Source organism: Athene cunicularia (genome assembly GCF_003259725.1).
Source record: "Athene cunicularia isolate RWA chromosome 1 unlocalized genomic scaffold, athCun1 chr1_part1, whole genome shotgun sequence".
In the NCBI taxonomy this organism is placed as follows: Eukaryota; Metazoa; Chordata; class Aves; order Strigiformes; family Strigidae; genus Athene; species Athene cunicularia.
The window spans coordinates 115,656,902-115,673,677 of NW_020799091.1; the positions used below are offsets into that span (position 1 = coordinate 115,656,902).

General features: G+C 38.4%; 1 protein-coding gene across 3 annotated transcripts in view; it reads right to left on the reverse strand.

Moving 5' to 3' along the window:
• The window catches only part of PHLDB2 (pleckstrin homology like domain family B member 2), a 68,566-nt gene that overhangs the window by 17,433 nt on the left and 34,357 nt on the right, over nt 1-16,776 (reverse strand). The window contains exons 7-14 of one of the 3 annotated variants that reach the window (XM_026848029.1): nt 14,176-14,304; nt 9,711-9,866; nt 8,847-8,957; nt 8,589-8,678; nt 5,086-5,223; nt 4,083-4,256; nt 3,234-3,374; nt 2,540-2,639 (exon numbers count right to left, since the gene is read on the reverse strand). In XM_026848029.1, coding sequence (XP_026703830.1) covers nt 2,540-2,639; nt 3,234-3,374; nt 4,083-4,256; nt 5,086-5,223; nt 8,589-8,678; nt 8,847-8,957; nt 9,711-9,866; nt 14,176-14,304 — 1,039 coding nt within the window. The remainder of the gene's footprint in view (nt 1-2,539; nt 2,640-3,233; nt 3,375-4,082; nt 4,257-5,085; nt 5,224-8,588; nt 8,679-8,846; nt 8,958-9,710; nt 9,867-14,175; nt 14,305-16,776) is intronic. The other 2 variants (XM_026848037.1, XM_026848044.1) reach the window with 2 other exon arrangements.

Genomic DNA, 16,776 nt, shown 5'->3' on the forward strand with positions numbered 1-16,776 from the left:
ATGATGTATTTAAGGATGTCTGCTGAAATTCATCTTGCTTACGAAGACTCAAGTCCTGCTGATCTTAGTGGAAGCCATGTAAGATTTCAGAATTTAAACTGACAATAATATTCCATTTCAGTTGTACTCTGTGGTATGTTTAAATACTACTAAATTAGAAACATTTCCCAAATTTCACTGTCCCACAGAAATGCACCTTCTTTATTCATGACTTTGAAGAGAAACTTGTTTTCCTTCTGCACACTGAGCATGGTAAAGAGGTGCTAGGGGAAATCAGAAATCACACCAAGTTGAACTTAGTCCCTTCCCGACTCGTACCACAAGCCATTAAGGCTATTCCTGTAAGGCTGAATGATAGGTCTCTGAAGACTGTTTTGTCTGGCCCTTCTGTACAGCTGGCTAGAAATACTCTAGGATCTGACACTAGCCACCTGACTTGGACATCTCTGTCCTTGCTGAATTCTGCAATGCAGTGCAGAAAAAGCCCTGCAAAAACTTTTGTGGTGTGCTACCAAGACAAAGGAGCTTTCCCCAACCTAGAAACATGGCACTTCAGAGCCAATGAAAGCAGTTATACTCTTCAAGCTTCTTCAACATCTGTAATTTCAGGGAGCTCCATGTTAAACACAAAGGGGGAAAAAACCCTTCATTAACTACTAAGGTCAAGCCACAAACAGTCCTTGCATTCCTATATCCTTTGTGCTTTGGCTATGTTTCTTTGCAAATCTTGTGACAGTTCAAGTAAAGCACCTGTCAGCAGACTTATTTCCCTTTGGAAAAGCTGATATTTCAGAAAAAGACACCTAGAACTGTCCTCTTTCCCAGTACAAATTAATCCCTTAACCTCTCTTCATAATTTAGTATTTCCATTCAAAATGTTGGATCTTTCAAAAAGTAATGGTCAACTAGTATGGCAGGTACTATAGCACACATGATTCCTCATGGCATATGACAAGTACTGTGCCAAGTGCCTTAATGAGTACACCTCACTCATTCTCCCTGCCTCTCTTCTTTGTCAGGCCATAATTCAGTTCTGATTTGTGAGGTTTCTTTTTTTCCTCACTCTTAGGACAAGAAATCTGACTCTACTCTTAGAATTATCTTAGTTGCACAGTGACAAAATATTAAACATTAGAATGGATCATTTTTTAAAAAGAACTTTTACCTTTGCCTGTATTAGGTTTGGTAACACTTCATAATTGTGTTTTAGGTCACACACTAATGCTCTTTTGCAACCATTTTACAGAAATATTTCCAATTTTAAGCATTTCATCTCTTGTCATCAAAGTTTAACGAAAACAGCCTTACTGATTTTCAAACTGAAACAGAGCGTTTTCTGTACAACAGCACAATAATGTTGATTCCGAAGGTACTTTCAAGCTATTTCACCCCTGCACACGTTACCAAAGAAGCTTTTCAAGACGAGTGTGAAGCTCCTTTTGCATTGCACCCGAAATACTTCGAGATAAGTTAGCCACAACACGGTAGATTTGTGGGAGGCCTGCTGCTAGTAACTAAAGCTTGAAAACAACAAATCACAACAGGATCAGCTCTATACAGTGAACATAGCAAGTCATGGTCCTTTCTCAGCATGCTTGTTCCATCCCTGCATTGAGTCATGCTGGTGCATATGACTGACACCTCAGTCATCCTCTTTGACCTTTAACAGCTGCTAGCTCTGACAAGTCCTGTAACAACAGGATGGATTCTATCTCAGCTCAGGAGTAGTCAGTGCAATTCTACATAAAGACCTCTTGCATTTATATTGGTAACAATGATGCAGATACCAGAAAGAAAATAAACTGACAGAAGGCACTGAGGAGCAACTCCATTTGAAGATCAGACACTTATGAATAATGCATCTCATTAAAGCAGAAACCGAGCGTATTGACTCAAGTCAACAAACAACAGACACAGAATCCCAAAGCCTACAAGATCATGTTTCAGAGATGTAAATTCCTTTTGAATCCAGAATTTCCATGTCCCTACTGTAAAAATGCAGCTATCTATCCACTACAAAGCACTTCTCTCCGATTTTGTAGCCCAGATATTTAAGACCACTTATAATACCGCAGTTACAGATTCTTAAAGGTATCTCTGTCAGGGGAGTTTGTCCAGGCAAAAACATATGCCTGTGAAAAACAATTTTTAAGTTCACAACATAAAAAGAACTATTAAAAAAAAAAAAAAAAAAAAAAAAAAAGAAGAAAAAAAAGAAAGCAACATGTAATATATTGCCTCAAAATCACTCACAGAAATGACCCAGTTAACCCAATGTGCATTTTTCAATATACTTTTCTTGTCTACTGGATTACATTTGATGACAATGTACTTCAAAACAACACGTGCACCTACGTCATAATCTTAACATCTTATTTTGCCAATATCTGAAAATGACATTTATAGCTTGCTTTTTTCACCAAGAAGTAAACTTTTATTTTACAGCCCTGTTGATTATACTAACACCAGTTTCAAGCTTATTTCCTGAGAAACTGAATACCTACTTTACACAGAAATGAATCCTATAAAAAGGTCTTACCTTTGTGCATCCTTCTCGTCTCTGACTCTTTGGTCATGGTTGCCAGGCAGTGAGGAAGTACGCTGCCACAGCTGTTGCTCTGTCCTAATGGTAAATGTCCCTGCAAGAAATTTTGTAAATATGTGCTTAAAACCACATTTCAAGACTTTTTTTTTGTATCAGCAATTAATGGTAAAATAACTTGCTTTATCACAGGTATCAACATCATGTCATATCAATCAGTCATGGTTATTTCAGTTGTGCAGAGTTTCTATTAGGTCAAAATGTTTTCAAAACAGCATTTCCACCTTCCTGCTGTTTGTTGATTTAGCACAACACAAAGACAGAGTATTTTCACTTCATACATAATCTTATCTTTACTACTTAGAGGCCTTAGGCAGGAAGGAAAACAACCTTTTGTGTCTCTAGAATCAATTTAAACTAGCCTGAAAATACAATCCTTGAGACAGCGATCATGCATTTATGATTAATGTACTACAGCACAGCGTTTTCAAAGGTCAGAATAAAGGCTGGAAGTATGGAAGGCTTCATGTATATTCCCGTAAGGTAATAAAGCTGAAGTTCTTTCAGTCAGTTTCAGATGTGAGTTTGGGGGATTACATAATGCTTACAGCTCTACCCCAACCTTACCTCTAACATAATATAGGTTGTTATATACACACCGTAAGGCTAATAACAGCATGCAACTACGTACTTTAGATGCAATGCTGCGTCCAAGTGTAGCGCTATTGAAGTGTGGCGATACAGACGGAGTTGTTTTCTTGCGAGGTAAAGTATCACTCATATACATACATTCCCTGTGCTGCTTCTTTCGCTCTTCCAGATTTCTGAAATGCTTCAAATGTAATTTGTTACAGTTTTGACAAAATGAATTTACTTACTTGCTCAGTTATGCTCTATATGGAGTATAGTGAAGGTGACAGACTAGGAACTTTCCTGGAAAGAACAAAATCTAAAATACAGAGTACCTCCTGCTTCATTCACAGTGCTTTCCAAGACTTTTACAAATATCACATTAAAATCACGATGATTAAGAAAATACATTAAATTCATGTACACATTTTGTGTACATGTCCCTGTACCTATTAAAAAAAAAACAACCAAAAAACAAAAAACCAAAACTCAAACCTAGTGCACAATTACAAAGGAAAACATTTATTTACAAGTTTTCTAATGAATTGGTGGCTTAAAACCAATATGACTTTTGAGAGGCATTGTTCAAATATATATGAAAAATTAATTTAGGATTTCAAATACAGTCACTTATACTTTCTTGCTTCAAGTTTTCTGACAGTTACTGGCTCATAAATATTAGTATTTGCCTCGGGATTGTTTATATAAGGAGAAGTTTTGTTCAGTAACATTCTATAATGCATTATGTTGAATTTTAAATGAGCAGTGCCTTTAAATCCAAGACTCTGCAAGCACAATCAGCTTATGATCTATCATATCACTCTAGTAACTTCACACGTAAATCAACTTCGTGGCCACCATAAGAAAAACAAACAAAATAATCCCAAATTATCAGCTTTGAATCTATTACCTGTTGTTGCCTGCGGTGTTTCTTAGCTGGCAGAGGTGGAGGTGTATCAGATAAAGGAATAGGATCTACATGAGTAGCCATGACCTCAGGCCAATGGACTGATGGAAGTTGAGCAATAGAGCGAGGAGAAAGAGAGTGAGGAAACACAAATCCAGAACAGAGAGGTGATCTTAGCTTTATAGAAAAAAGAGAAATTACACACAGAGTTTTCTTTTTGGAATTGCTCAAAAGATACGGCACATACAAGCTGCAGTTTTAGCACTGTGTTTGTTGGAGCATTTAGCAGGAAAGGAGATGTGTTGTATTGCAGCTCTCAAGGCATACTGAACTGCCAGAAGCAGCACAGAAATGCCACACTCTAAACCAGCTGCTGCCCTATTCCAACACAAAGGCAGGTGGCTTTACATTCATAAGGTTATTCCATTCCTTTAAGAGGGGATTTATTCAAAATTTGCTATGGTCATTACAAAGGCAAAAACATCAAAGAATGACAAAAAGAGAGAGTAAGCTAGGAGACACAGACTGGACAGACTCCACGGAATAGTTAAGATAAGTAGAAGCTACCCATCTCCCACATACATTCAATATATACTCCTACCACCACACAGGGGAAAAAAAAAAAAAGCTACAAAACATACAAAATGAACACATGAGCACCACTGACCAAGTAATCATTAAATGTGTCCACAGACCATTTACCAAAGGTGCCATTACATTATAGTGTTCAACAGGCAAAGACTGTCACTTATTGCTGCTTGGGTCATAAGCATTCAGGTTTTTTGGCCTTCAAAGTCCCATCTACATTATCAAAGACACTTTACAACCGGAGCAGTCCTTCAGCTTTACTATTAAATTGTTATCTGACTCAGTAACTGGTAGACAGCAGTTTGCCTGAGGGTCAATTTGTTACATGTTGAATTACCAAAAAAGAAAATAAAAGAAATTTAAAAGGCAGCCATGAAAGAACAATGCAAACACAAAGGGAAATGTCTCTCAAACAAACCTCTTTATTTTGTGGCTGGCTCGTCAGCACAGCCGTGGAAGGCTCAGTGGCAACTGCTTCAGCATCTGTGGGGGGCTGAGTGGAAGGGGATATATTCGTGCCATACAGCTCACTAATTTCACTTACACTGATATAGCCCTAAAAGGAGGAATGCAGAAGTTAAAAGGAGCAAAAGCCAAAAGACGTGCAAGAGTATTAATGTATCCAGTACGATGAAAGTTAGTTTAGAGTGATACAGCCAAATATTTGTTATCATTGAAATGCTTCATAATAAATAAAATTACTATCAAGCCTTTCAGATGTTGAATACTTGGATTTTGAAAATTATTCTTCATTTAATTCCAAAAACATTTGTGTAATCAAAAAGCAAATGTACATTAAGTGACCAAAAGGCTTTACTGAAATGTAAATACCCTTCAGAAATTATGTGGCTCTTTCCTGGGAAAGCAGTTTGGGGGAAAAAGGAAGAACAAATCTTATTCACTCATCTTTTTATTTATTTATTGTCCATGTTTAAATCAAATAACTTACCCTGAATTGTTTCTTGACTAACTATTAAGTAAACCAAATGACTAATAGAACTGGGAAGAACTTAAGTAAGGACAAGCCATTGCTACTTTATGAATTATGCTGACACAACACCTTCCATTTGTGTTACCTGAAAGTCCTTCTAATTTTTAGATGTTATCAGAAGACTCCAGTAAGATGCTGTTGGTGCTAGCCCCAAAGCCATTACAATTTCTTTTTCCCCTCTTTTTTTAAACAATCCTACAGGAGGTGACGGACTGAGGAAAGGCACAGACATCAGAGTGTGCTTCTGCTTGCAGAGATTTATGCAGGCGGATTTGAGATATAATGACAGAATACAATTATTGCATGTGTTTTGGTGTTAAATAAAACAGAGATTCTAATCCATGGTATACAGGATGCCAGACTGTAAAAAGTCAAATGTCCTAACTTCTTATCCATAGAAAATAAGGCTATGCAAAAGGAAGAATAAATCTCTTGAAACAATGTCATAAAAATGAGATAGAAATATGCTTATTTTTTAAATCAAGATTGTAAGCTGCTTTTAAATTGAGGGTGTCAAAGGGGCTATGTTTCTATTATTGTACCAGCACACTGACCTGCTGGTATGTATACTTCTCAGTAATAGAAGCCGCAGACTGCTATAGCATTTCTTCTTTTTAAAAACACATAAATTTACCAATGATCATAGAAGGTAAGTTAAAAAAATACTAAACCTACTATCTATCAGCATAATTTTCAATGTATATTATCAGTATTTAAAGCAGATAAACAATTCTGGAAAAGTAAGTATCATACTGTGAACACAGCACTCTAGAAATAGGAGGCAAATCTTAATTTGATACTATTTGGTGAACTATTAAATGAGGGGACTGAGTAAGTATCATGTGGCCACATTACAGTAAAATAGAGTCCAGTATGAATAAACATAGAACTTGCTTAACCATCTTGTAGTAGCAGTATATCAGTAACCAAAACTTGGCAAGTCTATGAATGCAATATTGTATTCATTTTTATAGAGGATAAAAGCACTTTGACCATTAAAATGAAAAACATTCACTTCAGACTCACAACCCCAATGGGAATTCACCATGGGGTTAAAAAAAAAAAAAAAAGCAAAGAACAAATGACTGTGCTGTGCATTAGCTCAGGCCCCTGTTACATTAGATTAAATAAATGGTTTCAAGTGAGATTAGGCATCCAGATCATTTTCTCAGTGCTGAAGTTTTAAACAGCATTGATTTTCCTCACTTATTTGAGTACTGGTATAAGTATCCAGCCTCTTTAGGAGAGGCTGTGTTACTCTATTGCTGTGCATGCAGAGAGTAAGCTTCCCAATGGATGGAAGAGAGTTACAAATGTGTGCTTTGGTGAGGAGGAGCTGGGAAATCTTGGACCGCAGACTCGACTGATAATTTCACCATGCGGTTGCTAATGTAACTCCTGCGTGCAGGCAGTCTGCTTAAGCCTGCGAACCATTTGGTGCCTGATTTGTAAAGGTGCCAGAACAGCCAGAGAAAAATTAAACTGGACTGAGACAAATGTTAACATCTGGCAAGGAAAGGCATTTCTTTTATAGGACAGAGCCTATGGGGACACCGAACATGAAACAGATAACCCATGCTGCTCCTTCTCTTATATGCCTTGGAGTAAGTCCTGACTGACTTCACTGCAGGGAATGGAATGACACCACTGAATAATCCAATTTCAGTAAGAAGTGTCAGGCTCACAATCTGTGATTAAACAAACCATTATGTGGATGCAAAGACAAAAATCAGAGACAGCACCAAAAAAAAAAAAAAAAAAAAAAAAAAGAAGTTTAGATTTGTCAGATGTCCAGGTCAGAACAAAACTTAGGACACTGAAAGTCTAAGCACCTGCAACATGGCGAGGAAGGGTGCTCAATGCCACTGGCATGTGTTGGAGACCCCCTGGCTTCACCAGGAACTTAGAGGCCAAATCAGCAAAAACACATTTCCCAGGTGCTGAAAGGACACGTGGTTGCTTTAGACTTCAAGAGCCCAACTTCCCACAGTGACATCTACATGGTTAGATGTGGCAGACCATGTTCAGGGCTGTGATACAAGCAGATCTGGCAAGTCCAGTCAGACCTCTTAAGCAGGAGTTAATGAAGCAGCCATAGATATCCTTCAGTGTATTTTAAATGCTAGATTTTCCACTTCTCCATTTATAACTTCATGTTTATCTGCAGTTTGCAGATTCATCAAGTCAAGAAGGTAAATATGGGGGTTAATGCTAATATCATATGTAGTGACTGTATCTTTGCAATGGGCTGTGGCTTACCTTATGCTGACCTTGCTCATGGACCTTGAGGTTTAAAGCAGTACCCTTAAAGCTATGAAATCTTGAAAGCTGCAGGTAAGCTCTACATCTCATCATGCATTACCCAAACTCGGGTTTTGTCAGCAAAGAATATTCAACACCTTTACTCTAATTCAAAATAGATAAATAGCTCAATAGGTATCTTAAAACCACAATAGCTTGAAGTCTTCAGTGCTTTTTAAAAAGATCAAAATGCACATTTGTCATGCTTTACTGCAGAGCCTTAAAATAAAGGGAGGGAAGACAATGATAAAAATCTACAGTGCAAAAATAAGACTGAACTGTATTTGTACTTGAACAGCATTATTCCCGGACCTCATTAGTCTTCACTTCAATGAGATCTAATTGTCTATTTTGAGAAAATTAGACACACACGCACCCCACACGTAAAAATGATCATTTTTCCAGAGCAAGAGATTAAGGCGATACCAGTCACATCTGGGAAAATGTCAAGAGAAGCTATTTTTGCTCACCCATGCATTTGGACTTCCATGAATAGCTTTACAAAGTAATTTCATCACATCTCAGAAAGACCTGTATGAATAGGACTTCACTAAATACTTAAGTGTTTTTGTATGAAGTGTTATTAAAAGTTACTTATGGTAAAAGTCAAAAGCAGTGAATCCCTTTACCTCTTTTAGACTATTGGGACTGACAGGAAATCCCTTTCCTCCAGAAAGTGTGGAATATTTCTTTTCCAGATTACAGAGATTCTCTTTTTCCTGTTAAAACCAGACATTTTGTTAAACACCAACAGCTGTTTAGTAACAATAAATGCTAGCCATTTTCTTAACAGTGTGAAGAAACACACTTCGATAGAAGGCTAGAAACTGCACAGCAGAGCTCTTTTATTACATGCTAAAAATATCTGAAAGACAATAAATACTTACCCTTTGCAGCATCATTATTAAGTTGTTTTTCTCTTTTACAAAATGATCTTGTTCTCTTTGTGCTTGTTGGACAATATGATTGGCTTGTTTTTTGAGAGCAGAAATCTTTTCCTAATATAAAAAAATATATAATCACAATTTACATGTTTTATTTTCAAAGCACAAGACAACCTGCAGCAAGGATCCTATTCATGAGAGTTTGCTCATTCGTATGAGTGAAGCGGTAGGAAAAGAATTTTTTACAAGGCAGCTCACTGCTCTGAAGGAGGTAATTAAGATGTAGACAATAAAGAGACAATTTATTCAAGAGACAAAAGAACAATTGCACATATTATTTAATAATACGGTGACTACCATCCATATAATGAACAGAACTGATTCAGAAATGCAACTTCTGATCTCTGAAAAACTGGTATTTAGTTTGTTGAGACAGGACCTTTACAAATGATTTTAAAAATTAAGCTGTTTTCTTAATTTAGTGCTTTATTATTATTTTAACAAAATCATTTAACATCAACATCAAACATGAGCATAAAATAACTGTAGTTTTGTCCAGAGCGTACAAATCTCCTTTCTTGAAGAAGAAACAACACTTTAGTACTTTATGTAGCAAACTCAAGGGTGTAATTTTCATATGTAAACAGACACACAAGACATAGAATTTTATGGATTTATTTCTTTTTGGAGAATTCACGATTTGATCTGTGTGGGATGTACTGGGGCATCGTCTTTGCTCTACTTCAAAAGCTTTTTCAAAGAGGAAAGTTTTGCACTATTTCCTACAGATGGGCAGGTAGTAGATCCATTTCATCTCCTTTACTCTCAACAACAAAGAACAAATGAATCAAGTGTTGGTGCTTTTACCTTTCTACTGACAATGCTGCGCTGATATTCAGCTACTTCACGCAGGAGCTGTTGCGTTAGATTTTCTTTCTCTTCATCTAACCTGCTTTCATGTTCAAGCTGCTGAAATTCCAGATCTTCAAAGTGTTTGCTTTCTATGTCCAGAAGATCAGCATCCAAAAAAAAAAAAAAAAAAAAAAAGGCAAGAAAAAAGTAATCATGCTTTCACTGACACCAGAGTAAAGATAATCTCAAACTAACACACAAAAATCAGTCTAAAATGGTATATGTATGTATCTCATATAACATGTTCAGACAGGAGTGCAATGCTTTTAATGACCTACTGTCATAATAAGAGAGAAAATAGAGCTAATCGTTATTTTGATGTTGCTTTCTCCATCATTCCTACTGTTGTTGGCCCCCCCCCACCTCTGCTGCTGAGAAAGATGAAGCACCCGCATGGTGAGGAAGCTGTTTTGCCGTGTTCAGAGCAAGTCGGAGCCTCCCAAGCACCAAGCATGCCCTGGCTGGGCAGATCACTCTGCCGTAGCCTGGTTGTGATACTACCAAAGCCTGAACCCTTTGGTGAGGTTGTCACGTGCCAAACTGGGAGATCAACTGCTTACCAAAGAACAGAAATTATCATCCCACTAACACTGAGAACTGGAGAACTGCACGCTGAATTAACTAATTATGGGACTACACATTCAAACAAAGGAGTCTGAACTGCTGTTAAAATGTCTTCAGGTCTAGCCCAATTACCAGCACTGTTTTTATTAACAGACATACAGTCAGATAAGACAAAAGACCCGTGGAGCTGTGTGCCATCATCACACTGCTGTCACCTCAGCAGCATGTCCACGCATGCAAGCTGCTCAGTCAGAGGCTGACTGTGGACCACCGAATTGGAGCTGACAATTGCTCCCTGCAAAAACACACAATTAAGGACTCAAGTCATCCACCCTAGCCAGTAGGTGTATTACCTCAGAAAAGGTATTAGCCCGCTTTTATGCATTCTTCTCAACCAATGCCAGGTTTTGTCCAGAAAAAGAGGTTGAATGCTGCAGAAAAGACCCAAGAAATAAGAACACACCTGCCTTCTGCTTAGGGATGACAAGATAAAACTTATGATGCTTTTCAACACAAGAACTGAATGCTAATTTTTCTCCTGAAACATCTGTGTAGTCATAAAACAGATTCCTACTTACAAGTTCCAAAGCTGTGAAGAAAAGGGAGGTTTTAATAATCACAGTATTATTAAATGCTAAGGCTCTCTAAAATAGGCACATTGTACATACCTTGTTATGCAAGAAAACCCATATCCTGTAAGCAATTTATCATTTTAGAGAAATGCAAACTTACCCTTATTTCAATCTAAGGCAAAGGCTAGTGACTGAGATAAGCAGATAGGTCTCTATAAAGGCATTCAAAACCAGCTTTCAATGTACCAGGGAAAAACACGGGATGCAGAAACTGAAGAATCCAAGTTGTTATATGAAATACCAACATCTTCCCATTATTCTCCAAAGATATGCCTTTCACTCGGAGACAGTGAAGAGATCAAAGGCAAAAGCATGGGCTAAAAATTACAAGAAAGCAGTTGCCTACAATACAGAAGTGCTTCATTCCAACCAGTCAGCCACCTTCAGCATTCAAAACAAACAGAAGAGCATTGCCTGGTCCATGAAAGTCAACAAATTCAGCCTATTTCTTACCACATTAATTGCTACTGAGGCAGAAGAACAGACTTCAGAGAAGGCAAGTGGTGGCCAGCTGAGCTCACAAAACACTATATTCTTTGTGAGATGTGCTATGGAACAAGAATTTCATCACATTCTGCACCACTGTGTCCATCAGGGAAAAAGAAGCGTTCCTATATATAAACCACGTCCATTTTTTAATTAAAAACCCTCCAAAGGGTAAGTGGCAGTAGGTTAGCTCTCCCAGGGGCTGCAGGCCAAGGGAGGGGACCAAGACCCTGGGCAGCCTGTGGGAGCAGGGCATAGCAGCAGGGGCAAGAGAGCTGGCTCTGAGATGTGCCCACAGAGTCCTCGCCATAATGTTCACAAGGATCCCACTCGGCAGTGTTAGATTTGTAGGACAGTCATAGTTCTTGCTGTAGGTAATGTCTTCCTGAATCAAGTGGCAAGCATACTCTCTCTATTAAAATAATTGACATTAAAATATTTTAACATAATCTATTAACAACGTTTCCATATCGGATTTCCAAACCATAAATTTCTCCTGCACCTCTGTTATTGCAGTAACGGCACTGGAGAAAACGCAGCGGGAGAGAACCTGGTCCTTACACTTCAGGGGAGGGAGCTCCATGGGCCCATTTCATCTGGGAAAGTCAGGAGAATTTCATCTGAAGAGTAAGGCATTTCCTAGCAATAGACAGTGTCTTTTCAGATCTCTGCAGGAATCCAGGCATCTATTCTCATTCTCCATTTATGTGTATCTTTATAAACCCAGGCACATGAGAACAAACAAGCTTTGGTGCTTTCATACTAACAGTGAAGGATGAAGCATGCTAATTAACTCCAAATAAGCCATCAGGAAGATGAATGCTTTCCCTCAGCGCCTCGCACAAGCCCCCAGGTTTCACCAGTCTCTGATGGAGTGTCCTTCCTGCCCAACTGGGAGAGCGTATATTCATTACGGACACTGGGAAGCATACAGAGCGTGCCAGCTCCCCACTGCCAACCCCAACCACAGACCCACTCTGTCACCAGCTGCTACAGTGAAACTGGCTGCCCGCTCCTCTGGGGCACAAACTACAAAATTACTGAAGTTACTGAAGTGCCAGAGATGAAGCAAGAGGGAATTCATTACCTTCACACCTTCTGTATTGGCAGTAAAGCAGCACAACATAACCAGGCTCAGGTATTTAATCCTGTACCAGGCTTATTTTGGGGAAAGAAGAATTTTTTCTCTATTTTCGGTATGATACAGTAATTTCATAACTGCTCTCACACTTGATAGCCACTTGAGAGCTACTGTGCACTAATTCAGTGCTTCTGCTTTGACCACAGCAGCCACAGCTAGCTTTCACTACAATTGGCCTGAAATAACATGCAATAGGACTACCTGGGCATTTAACTGCATCCTCATATTTTAAAGTTTTGTCCCATTTTTAAATCCAAAATTGTTATTAAGCCAAACTGTAAGGAACAAAAATATTTTTTAAAAATTAAGATTTCTAGAAGCCTCTTGGTGGTCAAGAGTGAAAAAGGATTTACTATCATCCTGCAGCAAGAAGACTGCAACTTCTCATGAATTAATATTTTCAAGTATGTGACTGCACAGGAGAGGCTTCCCTTCCTTTTAATATGTATGAGATATTACATAACACTGCCTTTTTAAAAAAATTATTTTTAAAGGTAACTTACAAAAATCTTTATCTCAAAAATCAGAAAACTTCTCAGTTACTACAGAAGAATTTAACATTGTTATTTCCAAAGACGGACTTTTTAACAAAACAGAATTCTGCAAGTAAATCAAAATCTAAGGAATACTTCCTGTATTCTTTCCAGAAAAGTCCTTTTTGGTCACTGCTATTACAGCCCTTATTCCTGATATAAACACTCATGTCAGGAAAAAAAAAAAATAAAAAAAAAAATCAAGTTTGAACTTCAGATGGGCTCTTGAGCTTGCTGTACTGATGCTCTGAAAATTATTTCCCTCCCCGCTAAAGCTAACTGTATGTGGTATATAGTCCACCTAACATTAATGTATACTAAAAATCTTTCCACAAAAACTAACTGTGCCTTCACAGACAGCATTGCAGGTTTTTCAGTTATAAATAATACAAAATAAAATCAAGTTGCAATTAGACTTTATGCAAAGGTTATATTATACTAATGTGCAACTGTTGAAAATACAGGAAAAAATAAAGCTGTTTTAGTAAGTAGTATAATCTTCAAAATGCATTTTTTTCAAAGCACAGGCTAACAGCTAAGTTACATGCTGGAAAAAAAAGAAGTTAACCATGACTTCGCTGAGACAGCCATTTACAGCACTGCAAAGGAGGAGTACACAACAACATCAACCAACGGTGGCTGGAAGGTGCTGCTAAAACGGCTGATCTCACTGGCCAAAGTCCAACACCTGTCTGCTCACACAGGTAAAGAGTGATGCTCCATCATCCATCTAAACATCACGACAGCTTCCACACCACCGAGCAGGCCTTTGGGCAAATAGCCCAAAGCTTTAGAAATGTTCAACACAAAATGATTTCTAATCCGCCTATTTGCAGTCTACTCGTTCACTATCGTGCAGGTTATCTATTACGAGCATTCCATAAAAAAACATAACCCTTGTGACTATTAACATTTGTAAATTGCAAATACGTTCAGACACTGGATACTTGAAACAGAATACGTTACACTTAACTCTAAAACAAAAAAAAAAAAAAAAAAAAAAAAAAAAAAAAAAAAAAAAAAAAAAAAAAAAAGTTAGTGCAATCTTGAAGCTTGCTACTGACCCTCTTCAGCTGCTGCTGTAATTGTTCCCTCATGGACTCAGGGCAATTATCAAGCTGCGTCTTCTGCTCGGAGTAAAGCTCCTGAAGCCTCTCTAGTTTTTCCCTCTCAGCATCAAGTTTTAATTTCTCCTGAAGCATGAACCAGAAAATAAACACAATTACCTTCACGCCCAAGCAGTTGTTAGTGATTATGACAGTGTGTGGCAAAACCTTAACGAACAGTTGAAGCACATACGTCAAAGACAGAAACATCTTGTTAGTTGAAATGCAATGGGGGGATACAGAATGATGAAAACAAAACATTAATCATTTTAGTGCGGTGATTAATTCTTCCCCTCGTCACTGCGTTTTGTACCCAGGCCTGGATGATGCTGTTAAAGCCCACTGCCCAAACACTTGTCTCACCTAATGAAAAAAAAAAAAAGAGGAAATGGTGGCCATGTTAGTGAGGTAAACTGATGAACTGATGAAAAGAGCAGCTTTCAGAAAGCAAAATGGAGGGAAAATGACTGTTGTCTGGCAGTGAGGGGAAAATGGATCTTTCCAGGAGAATGAATTACATGCCTGTGTGCCTCTGTACAGAGAAGTACATTTAGCAAGCAGTGAAAAAACAGAATGACACAGAGACAGGAAGTCCAGTTGCAGCAGAAATACCAAGTGATTTAGCAAATTTGCTTCAGGATACAGAAACTGGAACCTGTTCTCGACAATCAAAGGGAATGGCTCGACCTCTCTGGTCTCCTCCAACTACTTCAGCTTTCAGCACACTGCTTCTCAACCTCAAAAGCCTTTAACCATTAAATCTGTGTAATAAAATACGACATGATTTACTGTGCAGCACTGCTCTGAAGACTGGCTGCAGATCACTTAAAGCTACCTTGTAGACTATTATTTATCTATGGACCAAAGCTTGGGAGACAATAAATCAGAGTACACAGAATTTTCTCTGTGCTTTTTACTTGCATCTACACTGGCCAACAAAGCAGATGCATTTTATTTAACTGAGCAATTAATAACTGGAAAAATAATATGCCTTTTATGCCAGGCATAAATAATCAAGTCCTTGAAGCCCAGCTCTCTGCTACCTTCTAGAGTCACACAGGTGTAGTTCCCTTTTCCTACTTCTTGTTCTGTAGTTATGGATCACCTTTCGGATGGTCTTTAACTCTCCTTAATACTCAAAAATTAACAGTATCAGTCCCGAAATTTCAGCTGCTTCTTTTGGATGCTCCTAGAACAGCTGAATTCTGTCACAGCATCCACTCATTTGTTCTCTTTCCGGTCCAAACTATTATTTACTTTTAAAATCAAACGTGTGGCTCAGCAGATGCTGTATGATCAGACACTCTGCAGCACCCTTACGGCACATGCCTCAGAGAAGGAACTTCTTTTAGTGTACAGTATTTGCCATTTCAAACTGTGAGATGGTCTTTCCCCAAAACCTCTTTGCTGTTCCTGATGAGGTCCTCAAACCCTCATGCACAATAACATATATTAGTTGCCTGCTTTCTTTATGGTTTTATCTCTAAATCTGAGTGGGATCAGGGGCTGAGATTTCATTTTCCCAGTATTTAAAAACAACAGGAAGAACTCTTTTAAGCCCAATGTCAACCAAATTCCCAGCTCTGTTATTTTCATTTATACATGCAGCTTCTCAGCTCACACAATCAGATGAAGAATATGCTGAACACAAAACTTTTTAAGCTTGTAAAAATGAGCAACTGGGGCAGCACATTCAACTATCTGGACTTCCTGTACTAGCTTCTGTCTTACAACAGCAGCAGCAGGGCTCAGAAATGCAGAGGATGTAGCATGTGCAAGCTACGCATTGAGGAAAAAAACCCGCAGCTCTTGAGAGGTCACCTCTAGACCTCTGTCCCCAAGGAACCCCATTTGCTGAATCATCCTTGCTTCCACCATAGAAGGACATCTATGAATAAACGGGAAGTTCCCCTCCTCACAAAGCTTGCTGTCCATTTAACATTCAACCTACGGTCTGGCACATCGTTTCTCACTTTCCTTTTCTGCCCACCTAGCAATCTAAAGCAGCAAGGACTTCTCTGACCTTAGCCGCACAACCCTACCTCTGAAGCTATTAATAGCTCTCTAAATGTCTATGTGCTGCAACAAGCATGCTCGTTCATTAACCACCGAGTCATATCTTGAGTATGAGGAGACATCATCAGCAAGTATAAACTCCCTGAGAACCCTGCCAGAGATAATGTTACTTCCCTCAAGAAACTAGAAATGTATTCCTTTGAGATTGAAAGCGATACTCAACTGGTCTATTTATAGCATAGGAAGTGCTAACATCCCACCAAACTGGCTCCCTTCAAAACGTGGTCTTAACAGGAAATATCACTTTCAGCAATGAGAAGCACTGTATGTTTTGCAGCTATGGAGTTAAGTTCACTGACATCTCTGGCTGTGCATTGGTAAGGTCCGTTTAATTCACAAAAAGTAATTTCATAAATAATCGAATAATCAGAATTTTTTCATACAGTCTCTTCTATAAATGGATCAAGGCAAGTTCTTTTAGAAGGGAAAAGATTAATATCTTTGCAAGCCAAGTGCAAGACGCAGCTGAGGCAGGCCTGCGCC